General features: G+C 55.2%; 1 protein-coding gene across 4 annotated transcripts; it reads right to left on the bottom strand.

Annotated features, from left to right (window-relative positions):
- MAFF (MAF bZIP transcription factor F) lies at positions 1–9,537 on the bottom strand. 4 transcript variants are annotated; one of them, XM_036866303.1, is made up of 4 exons: positions 9,251–9,468; positions 8,396–8,546; positions 2,403–2,468; positions 1–1,827 (listed from the first exon to the last, which is right to left on the bottom strand). In XM_036866303.1, the coding sequence occupies exons 3-4, from the start codon at positions 2,436–2,438 to the stop codon at positions 1,369–1,371; spliced, it is 495 nt and encodes a 164-aa protein (XP_036722198.1). In that variant the 5' UTR covers positions 2,439–2,468; positions 8,396–8,546; positions 9,251–9,468; the 3' UTR covers positions 1–1,368. The 4 variants fall into 4 exon arrangements, with proteins under 4 accessions (XP_036722198.1, XP_036722196.1, XP_036722197.1 ...); XM_036866301.1 differs by lacking the exons at positions 8,396–8,546; positions 9,251–9,468 and adding an exon at positions 9,475–9,537; XM_036866302.1 differs by lacking the exon at positions 8,396–8,546.
- Between the last annotated feature and the right edge of the window lie 3,055 nt (positions 9,538–12,592).

Genomic DNA, 12,592 nt, shown 5'->3' with positions numbered 1-12,592 from the left:
TAAACTGTGGAAAAAGAGAACTTGACTTTATTCAGAAAGTCTACAAAATACAGAATGCGGATAACTCGCTTACTGTAAGTCAGAAAAATAAATAAATTCTGGGGGCCGGGCAATTTTTTTTTAAAAACATTTTTTGGTTGTTTTTGCCATCCGGCTTCTCCTAAATATAAGATAAAATGTGATTTATTTGCAGATATAAAATATAAAGTCCAGCTCAGGGCCACACACCACTTTTCCCAGGCAGTGGGCGCTGGGCTCTGGCTGGGGAGAATAACTTAGATTCGTGCAATAAATAAACAGCAGGGAGGAGCAGCTGTATAGTTGGGGGGGGGGGGGGCGGGGGAAGGCTCAGGCCGGGCTTCCCAGGAGAATGGCGATCAATGGCAGTGGTCAGCCCCCATCCCACAGGGTGGACAGGTGGGACCCTTCCCTTTAAGGACCCCTATCCCAGGCTGCAGAAACATAGGATCTGTCTTCTCATCTCCCCACCGCCACAGTGGTCACCTCCTTGGTCCCCTTTCTCTTTGGCTGGCCAGCTCCCTGGCTGCAGGGAGAGCCCAGGGTTGAGCCTGGCCAGCTCCTTCCCTCTCTTCCATCTGCATCACCTTCTCTCTCCCTCTACTTCTCTTCACCTGACTCACAGAGAGCCATCTCCCAGGCCACGGAGGCCCTTTCACCACCTGTTCAGGCCCTGGCCGCTGTCCCCCTGACAACCACGGCTGGAATCTCAGGGCAGCAGTGGGAAGACAGGGTTCCAGCTCAACCACTAAGCATATGTGGCCTTGGGCACGTCCGATAGAGACCTGTTTTCTCCTCTATTAAGTGGGCTTCACTAGGTGATTTCTAATGAGTCTTCCAGCTTTGGAAGGCCAGGCATCTGGGTGCAAGGCGGAGGCGGGAGCATCAGCTTCCCAGCTAGACAGCCCCACAAGACCCATACCGGGCCAAGCCTAGTCCTGTATCCCTGGCGGGCGGGGAGGGGCTGATGGCACAAGCTGAGCAGTTACAAAATGAGGGGTGGCCGTCTTCCCCTCGATGGCCCTTCTCTAATCCGCTCTGTATCCCCTCCTCCCAAACTAAGAAGGCTGAATTTTCTACCAGAGGAAACCCCAGACCCCGACCCCACTCTACCTCCTATCTCATCACCGTTGCCCCTCCCAAGGCCATTAGGTCCCAGTTGCAGGGGCCGCAGGAGGAAGACAGGCTCTGGGGAGGGAACGTGTGTGTTCATCACGGGGGCTGGTGGCTGCAGAGAAATGGCACTTGGAAACAGAGACTGCGCTTAGGCACTTAGGGAAGGCAGCTGGGGTCGGAGGGGCTGTGGTTTGGAGAATGGGCGTGGGCGGAGCGAGCGGGGCTCGGCGGCCACTAGGAGCAGGCGGCGGGGGCGGGGCCGGGGGCGGGCCCAGGCCCGGGGGCGGGGCCCGGGCTCGGGGCGGACTTGACGATGGTGATGACGCTGGCCGGAGCCACCAGCGCGGCGGGCCCGCGGGCGGCGGCCACGGAGCGGGCGAAGCCCTGCAGCGCCTCGCACTTGCCGCGCAGCGCGTCGAGCTCCAAGCGCATGGCGGCGTTCTCGCGCGCCAGCTTGTCCACCTCGCGCTCCAGCTCCGACTTCTGCTTCTGCAGCTCCTCTTTCTGGCACACGCGCTTCACGCGGCAGCTGGCTGCGTAGCCGCGGTTCTTGAGTGTGCGGCGCCGCTGCTTGAGCCGCGTCACCTCCTCGGCTGAGAGCCCGCGCAGGTGCCGGTTCAGCTCGCGCACCGACAGCCCCATCAGCGCCTCGTCGGACAGGTGCGGCGTGTTCTCGCTCAGCTCGCGCTTGATCTGCGGGCAGCAGGTCGGGCGCATGGGGAAACTGAGGCCCAGGGTCACACTCCAACCTGCGGGCCCAGAGCTCTGGACCTGGCGCGCAGCAGGTGCTGGGGACGGCTCCCCCTCCACCGCTAGTGTTCCCCCTTCACCGCCAGGGGCACTGAGGTGGTGGCTGGACTTGCTCCAAGACTCGGAAGGGGAGCAGTAATCCCGAAAGGGGAAACCGGGCCAAACCGGGATCTGAACACAAAAGGAGCCACCCCAGAGCTCAGCCCGGATTCTAACCCAGCGACGGGGCCTGGACTCAGCTGGAGAAACCCAGGAAAGCACCTTTGAAGTCCTACAGCCCAGGGGGACGTTGTTCCGATGGGGAAGCAGGTCCAGAGAGGGAAGTGACCTGCCTCGGGGCACACAGCCTATGGCCAGCCTAGGTACACAGCCTAAGCCCTTTCAGTGGCTTCATGAATGCCTGATGCCTGCTGAGCCACTCTTGGGGATTCCAGGAACTGAAGGGGAAGTTGGGATGGGAGCTCAGCGGGGGCAGGGAGGGAGAGGAGGACCAGAGACAACAAGGGCTGCCTTCTCACCTTCAGGGCTTTGCTGGATAAGGGATCCACAGACATGTTTGCAGAAGGTGCCCTCTGGGCTGAGACCTAGGGGAGACAGGAAGCCAAGGTCAGTTTTTTTTCCCACTTGGAATAAAACCCAAACACACTACCTTGGCATTCAAGGCCCCTGCTGTCTTAGAACTCATCTCATACCACTTTCCTCTGCCCCAGTGGTCCAGCCACAGTGGCCTCACTGAGTGGTTCATTCCAGCCTCAGGGCCTTTGCTGTTCTCTTTACTGTTCTCTTCCCTGTTATCTCCCCATAGACTCCTCATCATTTAGGTCTCTGCTCAGTGCCACCTCTTCAAAGAGGTCTAACTATCCAGCTAAACCACTCCTTGTGCCATATCACATAACCCCATTTACTAACTCACAGGCACCCCAGACTCATTTCCCACTACTGCCCGCCTCCATTCTGCACTCCAGCCACAAGGAATTTTTTTAAAAAATATTTATTTATTTAATTTATTCATTTGGTTGTGCTGGGTCTTAGTTGTGGCAGGCAGGCTCCTTAGTTGCGGCACGTGGGCTCCTTAGTTGTGGCATGCATGTGGGATCTAGTTCCATGACCAGGGATCGAACTGGGCCCCTTGCATTGGGAGCACGGAGTCTTAACCACTGCGCCACTAGGAAAGTCCCAGAATTGCTTTCACTTCCTCTCACCCTATGCTTTCTTGCATTTGGGCCACCCCAAACCTTGTGACACTTCTCCCCCCACCCCCACTTCATCTGGCAGACTCCTACTATTCAGCCTTCTGCCCTGGACGTAGACATCTCCTCCTCCAGGAAGCCCTCCCAGGCTCCTAGGACTTGTTCAATACCGCCCACCCCAGCAGTTCTCCCCTATGTTGTAATGGTCTGTTTCCTTGACTCCCTACCAGACAGGGAGCTCCACAGGCAAGAGCCAGGCCCAGGCAGCTTTGGGTGCTGAGGCTGCCAGCACAGGGGCTGGCAGGGAGCAGGCACCGGTGAAGTGTGGATGGGTCTATGACACTGTCCATCACCCAGCTTGTCAGAGTCTGAACCAAGTGCCAAGCCCAAGCCCTGCTGAATACCATCGAGAGACAAACCTCCTGGCCCTACCTCCAATTCTTCCTCCTTTCCATCTGCCTCCTGGCTTCTGCATGGCAGGGATGGTACACAGACGCCAGGAGGATGGGAAGGGAGCAGAAGGGATTCTATCCTCATGACTGGCTCCCAGGTGGGGTATGGGAAACAAGGAGAGGAACACGGGATTAAGGGTAAAGCCTGGGTTTGAGTCCCATCTCTCTTTTCTCCAGGCTGTGTGACCGTGGGCAAGCCACTCCACCTCTCTGGGTCTCCACTTTCCCATCTGTAGGATGCAAACAATACCTGCCTCGCAGGGTTTTGGTGGAACTAAGTGGTACAAACTGGAGAGGTCAGTGAGCACCTGGGTGGTTATTAGAATTAATGAGTCTGTCCAGGAGGGGTTGGGCCTGTAGCAATTCCTGGGACCTCGCTTTGATTTGGCAGCTCCTGGCTGGCCAGAGTCACACAGGAAAGGTCCTGAGAGACCGTCTGGCCCCTGCCTCCTCACTTCACCCGAGGGGAGGTGGAGACAAGAGAGGGGCATCTCTTGCCTGAAGTCACACAGCAGGTGAATGGCTGCCTCCCCCCAAATCAGGAGGAATTCTGAACACCTGTAAAGGCCCCAGGACTGAATCCTGATCCCTTTCACACCATCATCACCCCAGTTCTCCCAACAACCCTGTGAGGCCAGAGATGTCAATAGAGTAGTCCAGGGTCACACAGCTAACAGGGGGTGGATCCTGGGACTGAGGCCACATTGAGCCAAGCGTCTCCTCCCAGTGTGGCCCTTACAGGGCACCCTCTCTGGGCCCTGTTTCCCCACCCCTGTGAAGCGGAGGACTCGCCAGTCTCCAAGGCTGCCCAGCTCTGATGTGCCAGGATTTGTATTGGGTCTGCTAGGGATATGCAAATGACATACAGATATCCAGGCCCCCTGGCCAGCTGTTCAGGGAGCTGGGGTGTTAGGTGACACCCAGGCAGTCTGGGCTACACGGAGAGCCTAATGGGAGAGGGGAAGCCTCTCCTGACATAGGTTAACTAAGAGCCTGCTAGGTGCTGAGCGCTGGGTGCTATGGCTGATGCAGAACTTGGGAGGCATGTCCCCTCGGATAAGTCATTTTTCCTCTCTGGACCTTGGCTTCCTCACTTATAAAGTGGGGACAATCATCATAGTATTAGTGTGTAAAATACAAGAGGCTTAGACAAGATCAGAAGTGGCAGATGGTTGGTTTATCTCACCATCACCCCTCCCTCCACTCCTAACACAGACATCAGTAATCAATCACAGCACTTTTTCCCACTGAGGTTGGACACAGCCCCTGAATCTTTCTCAGCACAGCACAGTTTTCCACTGAGCTTGGACACAACCTCAGAAGCCTCGTCAACACAGCCCTCCAGATTAGGCCCAAGAGGAAACTGTTGGCCATCCGCTCTTCTATCTAATGGCTGAAGGACCCACCCCCTCTGCTGGCTGTGATTCTAAGTACTTTGGGGCCCTAGGGAAGCTTTGAACCTGTTCTTCCCTCCTTTCATCTTTCTCCTCCTGTCCTAGCCTCAGCAGCCTCAAGCACATGCTGGATGTCAGCTGAGGCACCTATGTTTGCGCAGGAATGTCCTAGCTCAGCAAAGTCAGGCAATCACAGGGGAAGTCACAAGAAGGGGGACCTTTCTGATAACCTCAGGCTTTCAGCCTCCAACTTCAGGCCAGAGGCTGCTGGGCTATCAGCCAAGGGGCCGGGGTCCTCCACCAGGCTGCCTCAGCCAGTCCGGTAGACCTGGGACCTGAGACAGCAGCTGATCCAACCTCCTTGTTCTGTAACTGAAGCAACCGGGCAGCTGTTTGGTGGCAGTGGTGGGCTGGAACCCAGGAGTACCGACCCCCAGCTCAGGGCTCTTTCTTCATTGCCAGCCACCGCACTTCCCCACGCCCCCACCCCTGTTTCTTCCCTTTTTCTTCTTGAGGCTGGCAGAGCTGACCTCAGGGGTCTGCAGGTTCCTAATGTTCCCTTGGAGGCACGGAGAATGAAGTTACTCTTGGGGGATTGACAGCTGCCCTGCCCAGTCAGCAGCCACATCCCCTGCCCCCTAGTAGACGGCCCACCCGCTGGCATGGGCTCCTCGCTGACTGCTGAGCCATTTTGCTTCCTCTGTGAGGACAGAGGGAAAAAATGTGTTTTCCTGGGCCTTGGCAGCCAGCACTGGTGGAGCCTCCTCCCTGCTGGAAGGGGAGCAAAGCTGGGAGAACCCAGCTGGGAAGTAGGAGCCTGGGGGTCCAGCTCAGTTTCTACCACCTGCTCACACTCTCTGTGTGACTTCAGGTACGCCACTCCCTCTCTCTGGGCCCAACACGCCAAACCACCAAGCCTAAGGTTCCTCCTAGCACTGACAGTCTCAGAGTTTAGAGTGTCAGATTCTGGCCCAGAATGGAGCTCCAAGACCACCAGCGGAGTAGAGGCCCTGGAGGAAGGGAAAGGAAATCAGGGAAGGCTTCCTGGGGGCAGGGGCATGAGAACACAAACTCAGACTATCAGCCTCAACCCTCCCTCTGCTCCACTTGCATAGCCAGGGACCACTTCCTCTTTCAGCTGAACCATGACCAAAGCCACCTCCTCACTGGCCTCTAGTCGTGCCTGCCTCCACCTCTGACCCCACCATCTATCCTCCCCCAAGAGCTGTCAGAGGGAGCATTACTGACACAAACTTATAACCTGATCATGTTCGGCCCATTTCAAAACCCTAGGATGCCAGCCTCCCTTCCAGCCTTTCGGGCCTCCACTATGTTCTCTCCCCACTCTCTTCCAGGATCCTCAGGCTGACAACAAATGAATGAGCGCCCAGTAAACTCTACCATCTCTGCACTTTTCCCAGAGGGTCACATGGGGTGTGTGTGTGGGGTGGGGGGAGGATGTCACCTGGACCCTGAAGTATCTGCTCGCTTTGGGGAAACTGCTTCAAGAATCCTACAGCCCATGCCCAGGCTTCTTGCTTCCCTGGGGTTCCCAGGCCTTTTTCTCTAAGTGTTGTGGAGTTCTACCAGAATACTGACACAGTGCTCATTCATTCATTCACTCAGCAAACACCCAAGAAGCACCTACCCTGTAGGTGCCAGGCTCAGTGCTGGGCTTCCTTAGACCCAAAGTTGAATCAAAGCCCCTGCCCTCAAGGCATTCATAGATGATCATCACTTGATCTGACAACCTGGCTGACTGGTCACCTCCTCAGGGAAGCCTTCCTTGATTGCCCTGGCTAAGTCAGAGCTCTGTTATATACTTCCTAACCACAGTGACTTCTCCCTCATACCACCCATCTCAGCTGTGGTTTTGCATTTAGGTTAGTGGCTCTTCCTTCAACTTTGTCTCCCTTCCTTGACTGTAAGCTCCCAGAGGGCAGGCTTTGGATCTGATTTGTTCACCATGTTATCCCCAGCATCTAGGCCGTGATGGGCTCCATGGCAATGCAGGCTAAAAGTGTTAGGACTGAGGGAGGCACAGAGGCCAAGGGAGCCGACATTGGGTCCTGGGCCCTACTGAAGGCCCAGGGGTGGTTCCATGGGAGGTTAAACCTCTCAGTACTAGCTTTCCATCTATGACTGAGTCAACCAGCCACTCCCTCTTGCCCCCCACCCCCCCTGGTCCCTAGCCCTACGCAGGGATGTTTCTTGCCCAGCTTTGAGGATGGGCCTGCTTGATTCCTGTGCTCCTGGCGGCCGCCTCCCTTACTTGGACCCCACATACTTCTGGACACCCTTGGCCTCAGCCTGGGGCGGTCGGCTCTGCTTTCTCTCCCACAGTTCCCCTGGAAATTAGGCTGTGTGCAAGCTGCCATACCTCTCCCATTCTACCCCCATCCTACCACCTTGGATGTTACCTAGTTCCTGTTGCAGATGGGGACATGGAAGTTCCCAGCTGTGGTAGCTGCTCAAAGATTCAAAGTTAAAAGTTTATCTGATCGGACTTCCCTGGTGGCTCAGTGGTTAAGAATCCGCCTGCCAATGCAGGGGACACGGGTTTGATTCCTGGTCCGGGAAGATCCCACATACCGCGGAGCAACTAAGCCCGTGCACCACAACTACTGAGCCTGCACTCTAGAGCCTGGGAGCCACAACTACTGAGCCCGTGTGCCTTGAGCCTGTGCTCCACAACAAGAGAAGCCACCGCAATGAGAAGCCCACGCATGGCAACAAAGAGCAGCCCCCGCTCTCTGCAACTAGAGAAAGCGCTCATGCGGCAACGAAGACCCAATGCAGCCAAAAATAAATAAATAAAGTAAATTTATTTTAAAAAATGGTTATCTAATCAAGCTCAATGCCCTCCTCCCAACCCCCATGATTCTGTAGCCTTGTGGGTGGGAGGACAGGGAGGGCATAATAGGACCAAGGCATCCCTAAACCCCAGCCCACCCCTCAGCCTCCCTCAGCAGGGGGCTGATGGGTGAGGGGGCGGGGCGAGGTTGGGGGCCCCACCTCTCTCGCATTAACCGCTCATGCACCAAGTCCAGCAGGCCCACTGCTTGTTTTCCATGCCTGGCCCAGGCCCTCAACTATCTCCTCAGGTCCGGTCATCCATAGGTCTGTCTGACTAGTCCCACCTGTGAACTGAAACCACCAGGAGGGCAGAAACCAGCTCCACCCCAACCTTGGGTTCTCACCCTCCCTGACCCAGCAGGTACAACCTCTAGAACCCAGACCAGCCAGAGGAAGCCTGGTATCCCTTCCTACTTCCGACTTTTGCCGTGGGTTTTACTGGCCCTTCCTGCTTCTCCTGAGACCGAAGGGTTGGGCAACCCTGGGGATGAAGGAGAGTCCTGAGGGGAGAGTCTGTCTTCCCCCAGCTAGCCAGAAAACTTGGGGACAAGGACCTGGACGCCAGCCTACTTTGTTGCCAGACCCACTAGGGTGCTGGGGCCAGGGGTGGCCCCCTCACCTCGTCGCGCAGAAGAGCCCGGTGGGATCTTTGATATTTCGCCCCACCCTGTGGCTGAAGGCGCCGGCTCTGGGCGGGGGACAAACACCGCGGGTCACATGGCTGCGGTCCTGGGAAACTCCGGGGAGAGCAAGGGCCTGAACGCCGCCGGCTGGTGGAGAGCAGACAACCCGGGAGAGAATTCCCGGACCCCTTGTGACTATGGATTGGGCCGCTTCTCTAGCTGCGTCCCTATTCCATGTTTATTCCTGTGGTCACTCTCTCTCCGAGGTACGCTCCGCTGGTACACAGGCGCCAGGGTCCTTATCCTCCTGGGAGCGCGCGGACACACACACACACACACACACACACACACACACTCCCCAAGGTACACGGCGCAAGCACGCACCTGACGGCATACCCAGGAAGGTGGCCAGGGAACACACACGCACGCCCGCCCTCGGACGTAAACAAACCGCGCACGCACGGCCCGCGGGCACCGGTCCAGGGACTGTTCTCACCGAGTCACGTACTTTCACACACCGCTCCCGGCCCCGCCTGGGCGGACGCTGACGCTCGCCAGCCCGCGCTGCCCCTTCCTGCCCGGCTTCGCCGCCTCTCGGCCCGCGCCCCCAAAATGGGGCCCATAACCCCCGCACCCCGCCAAGCTTGCTTCGGCCGCGTCTCGGCCCCGCCGGACCTCTGCCCTTCCCCCCCCACCCCAACTCCCCAAGCCAGCCGTCCCGGCGAGGGATCCACGGGAGCACCGACTGAGTGAGCGCCGGCGCCCTGCCCCAGGCACGTTCCCGGGGTGCGGAGACCCTGCCGCCTCCGGGTCCCGCGCGCCCGTCCCGGTCCAGGACCAGCGACCCTCACCCGCCTCTCGGCCTGCTTCGCCTGGCGTCCCTGGCACTCGCGGGTCCCGCTGCCTTCCGAGCTGCTGTCCCGGCCCGCGCCCTGGTCAGTCTCCCCTCCGGTCCCGACCGCGGGTCGCTCCGAGCCCGGCTCCCGGGAGCGACGCGCCGAGTTTTGTTGTGGGGCGGGAAGCGCAGGGGGCCGCGCGGAGTTGTAAGGCGAGCTTCCCGGAATTACTCACTCACAGGATTCCTTTCATTCATAAAAACTCAGTCATGCGGTGACGTCACCTCCCCGGCCGCCCCCCGGCCCCGGAGAGTCCTCCCAGCTCCTCAGCCCCGCCCCCTGCCAACTCCGCCCCGGAAGACCCCTCCCACACCCAGGCCCCGCCCCCGGGATTTTCGATCCCAGCTAGAGCGCTGGCTAGGGGCATTCACGTGACACCTCACTAGAGCCGCTCGGATGAAGGTGTCATTTGTCTCATTTTACAGTCGACAGTCCTGGGCCGCCTCCTTTCGACCTACACCCTCTGCCTTGATGATCTCATCTAGTCTCGTGGTTTTAAATGCCATCTGTAGGCTCAGGAGCTCCAAATTTGTATTTCCAGAGGGAACAGCGTCTCTTGAGTTTCAGACTGTATCCAACTGCCCACTCAACGCCTCCACGTGGGTACCAGATGGGGCCTGCATACCCTGCACGGCCAAAATCCAACTCCGGAGCATCAACCCTACCTCAGCAACCCACACCTCCAGTCTCTCCCACATCAGCTGTTCAAGCCCAGACCTAGGAGCCTTGCTCCATCCCTTTCTCCTTCCTCTTCACTTCATGAGTCAGGCTGGCTCCACCTCCAACACTACCCTGCATCTGACCACTTCTGGCCAACCCCAGTCCTACCACCTGATCCAGGGACCATCAACTTGCCTGGACAATGGCCGAGGGCTCCTGATAACTTCCTTACTTTGCCCCTAAAGGCTTTCTTCGCACACCAATGTTCTCGAAACAAAGATCAGATTGTTTCACACTCTCCCACCCTCTGGCTTAAGGCCCTCAAAGGTTTCCCTTTGCATTTAGAATATAAACTGTACTCCTCTCTTCGGCGTACAGGGCCCTAAGCCATCTGGCCTCTACCCAGCGCTGCAGCCTCACCTCCCGTCACTCTCCCCTCACCACTACTCTTCAGCCACACTGCCCTTCTTACTGTTCCTCAAACACACCAAGCTCATTCCTGCCACAGGTCCTTTGCACTTGCTGTTTCCTCTTCTGTTCACTGCCTGGCTCTTTCTCATCTTTCAGGTCAGCTCAGATGTCCCTGCCTCAGAGAGGTCTTTTCTGAGAGCCCTGGCTAAAGGAGCCCCCACCTCTGAAATTTGTTTTTATATTACCTTAATATTCCCATAGGGTATTATCTTGCTTATGTATTTGCTTATTATTCAGTGTCTGTCTTCAACCAGAATGTAAGTTTCATGAAGGTAGAACCTTGTCTATCTTGCTGACCACTTCACGTCCTGTACCTAGAGCAGTGCTCTGTACATAGTAAGCCCTCAATAAACACATGTTGAGGAAATAAATGAGTGAAGGCTCAGAGAGGTAAAGTGACTTTCCAAAGTCACCCAGCCAGGAAGTATAAGAACTGGAGTTTGAATCCAGACCTAACTAATTCCTGATCCAGACGTTTGGGGCTCTGCCCAGCTGGGTGGGGCCCAGCATAAATGTAGGGATGTATTCAGGGCCTGGAGCTCCACCCAAAAGAGGCGGCTTTGGGGGCAAAATGGGAGAGTGTCCCAGTTCCTTCTTTTCTTTGCTCATGGTGTTTCCATTGCCTGAAATGCCTGCTGTCACTCCAAGAGCCATGTCTTTTTTTTTTTTTTTTTTTGAAACTGACATCACAGCACCTACCTTATCTTACTGAGTAGTGAGTAGGGCCTAGGACCTCCCCAACTAGGAGGTCTTTGTGTGGAGCCCTGGTCACCAGTAAGGCTCCCTCTTCCTTTGACGTAGTGTAATTTGATTTCAGAGCCCTTGCTATGCTTCCTTGCCTCTGGGCCTTTGTCCACCTGGGATTGTGACATCTATCCCTTACCTCCCAAAGGCCTTGGGTTTCATATGCAGATTGGCCCACTAGCTTCCCAAGTGACCAAATATTGCAGCAGTTATGTCTGGCACTCAAACAATTCCCCTTACCTTATATTTACATATCAAGGAGAGCCACTCATGTTACCTCTTGGGGTAAAAAGTTCTCAGTTTTAGAAACTGCACAATTGCGATTGTTTTCTTTACCCTCCATTTTCAATGAGCTTTTCAAAAGCTGAGGCCATAGTAGGTGCTCAGCTAGTGAATGAATCCCCAGTGGGTCTGCACAACACCCCTGGACACCAGGCTGCCTAAACCCTCTCCCATCCCCTGCCTGCCTGCATTAGGGGGTCAGCACTTCAGTATCCACCCAGCTGGGACTGCTCCCCACGGATGTGTCTCCCTTTCTGGTCAAGGTCAAGGGACATGGTGCAATGTCATATTTAAAAGTGGGAGCTCTCTGGCTTGAAGGGGGTTCCTAATGGCCAAATCTGGGACAATTTGAACATCAAAAGAAGTAACAGTAACCATGGATTATAGCCTACTGAATAAGAGAAGAATTCAAACTGATATGAATAAATAAATGAGAAAACGCCTCCTTCAAGTAAAAAGAAGGACAGAATTAGAAAATGGCAATTAAGACCACAAAGTAATAATAGATTCCTCAAAGAATCACCAGTGGACACAAAAATTTGATGAGGAACATATTACATGGGTCCAAAGTATTTCTCCATAGACAATTATTAATTACAAATAGTAACTTTACAGTGGAGAAACCTGGCAGGTACCATCTTCACTAAGTGACAAAAGTTAAAATCACCAGGAATGAGACAAATTGACATGTGTAGCTCCTAAATGATTCATGGAGAAGGAGACAGCATCACTTCTGTGGTGTTCCTGCCGAAAATTCATACAATCACTCTCCTCGTGAGGAAACATCAGACAAACCTAAACTGAGAGAAGTTCTATAAAATAACTAGAACTGTATGCTTAGAAAAAATGACAGGATCATGAAAGATAAAGAAAGGGGAACTGTTCCAGATTAAAGGAGCCAAAGGAGATGATTGAATGCGACGTGTGATCCAGAATTTTCTTTTGTCGTGAAGGATGTTATTAAGATAATTGGTAAAATCTGAATAATGTCTGAAGCCTAGATAATAGTATCGTATCGATGTCAATTTCCTGATTTCGATTATTGTCCTATGGTCATGGAAGAGAATGTCCTTGATTCTAGGGAACACACACTGAAGTGCTTAGAGGTAAGGGGCATCTATCTGCAATTTACTCTCAAAT

The sequence above is a fragment of the Balaenoptera musculus genome, chromosome 10, assembly GCF_009873245.2.
Source record: "Balaenoptera musculus isolate JJ_BM4_2016_0621 chromosome 10, mBalMus1.pri.v3, whole genome shotgun sequence".
Taxonomy (NCBI): Eukaryota; Metazoa; Chordata; class Mammalia; order Artiodactyla; family Balaenopteridae; genus Balaenoptera; species Balaenoptera musculus.
Note: the sequence above shows the minus strand (reverse complement) of the source record. Positions and strands in the feature narration are given on the sequence as shown.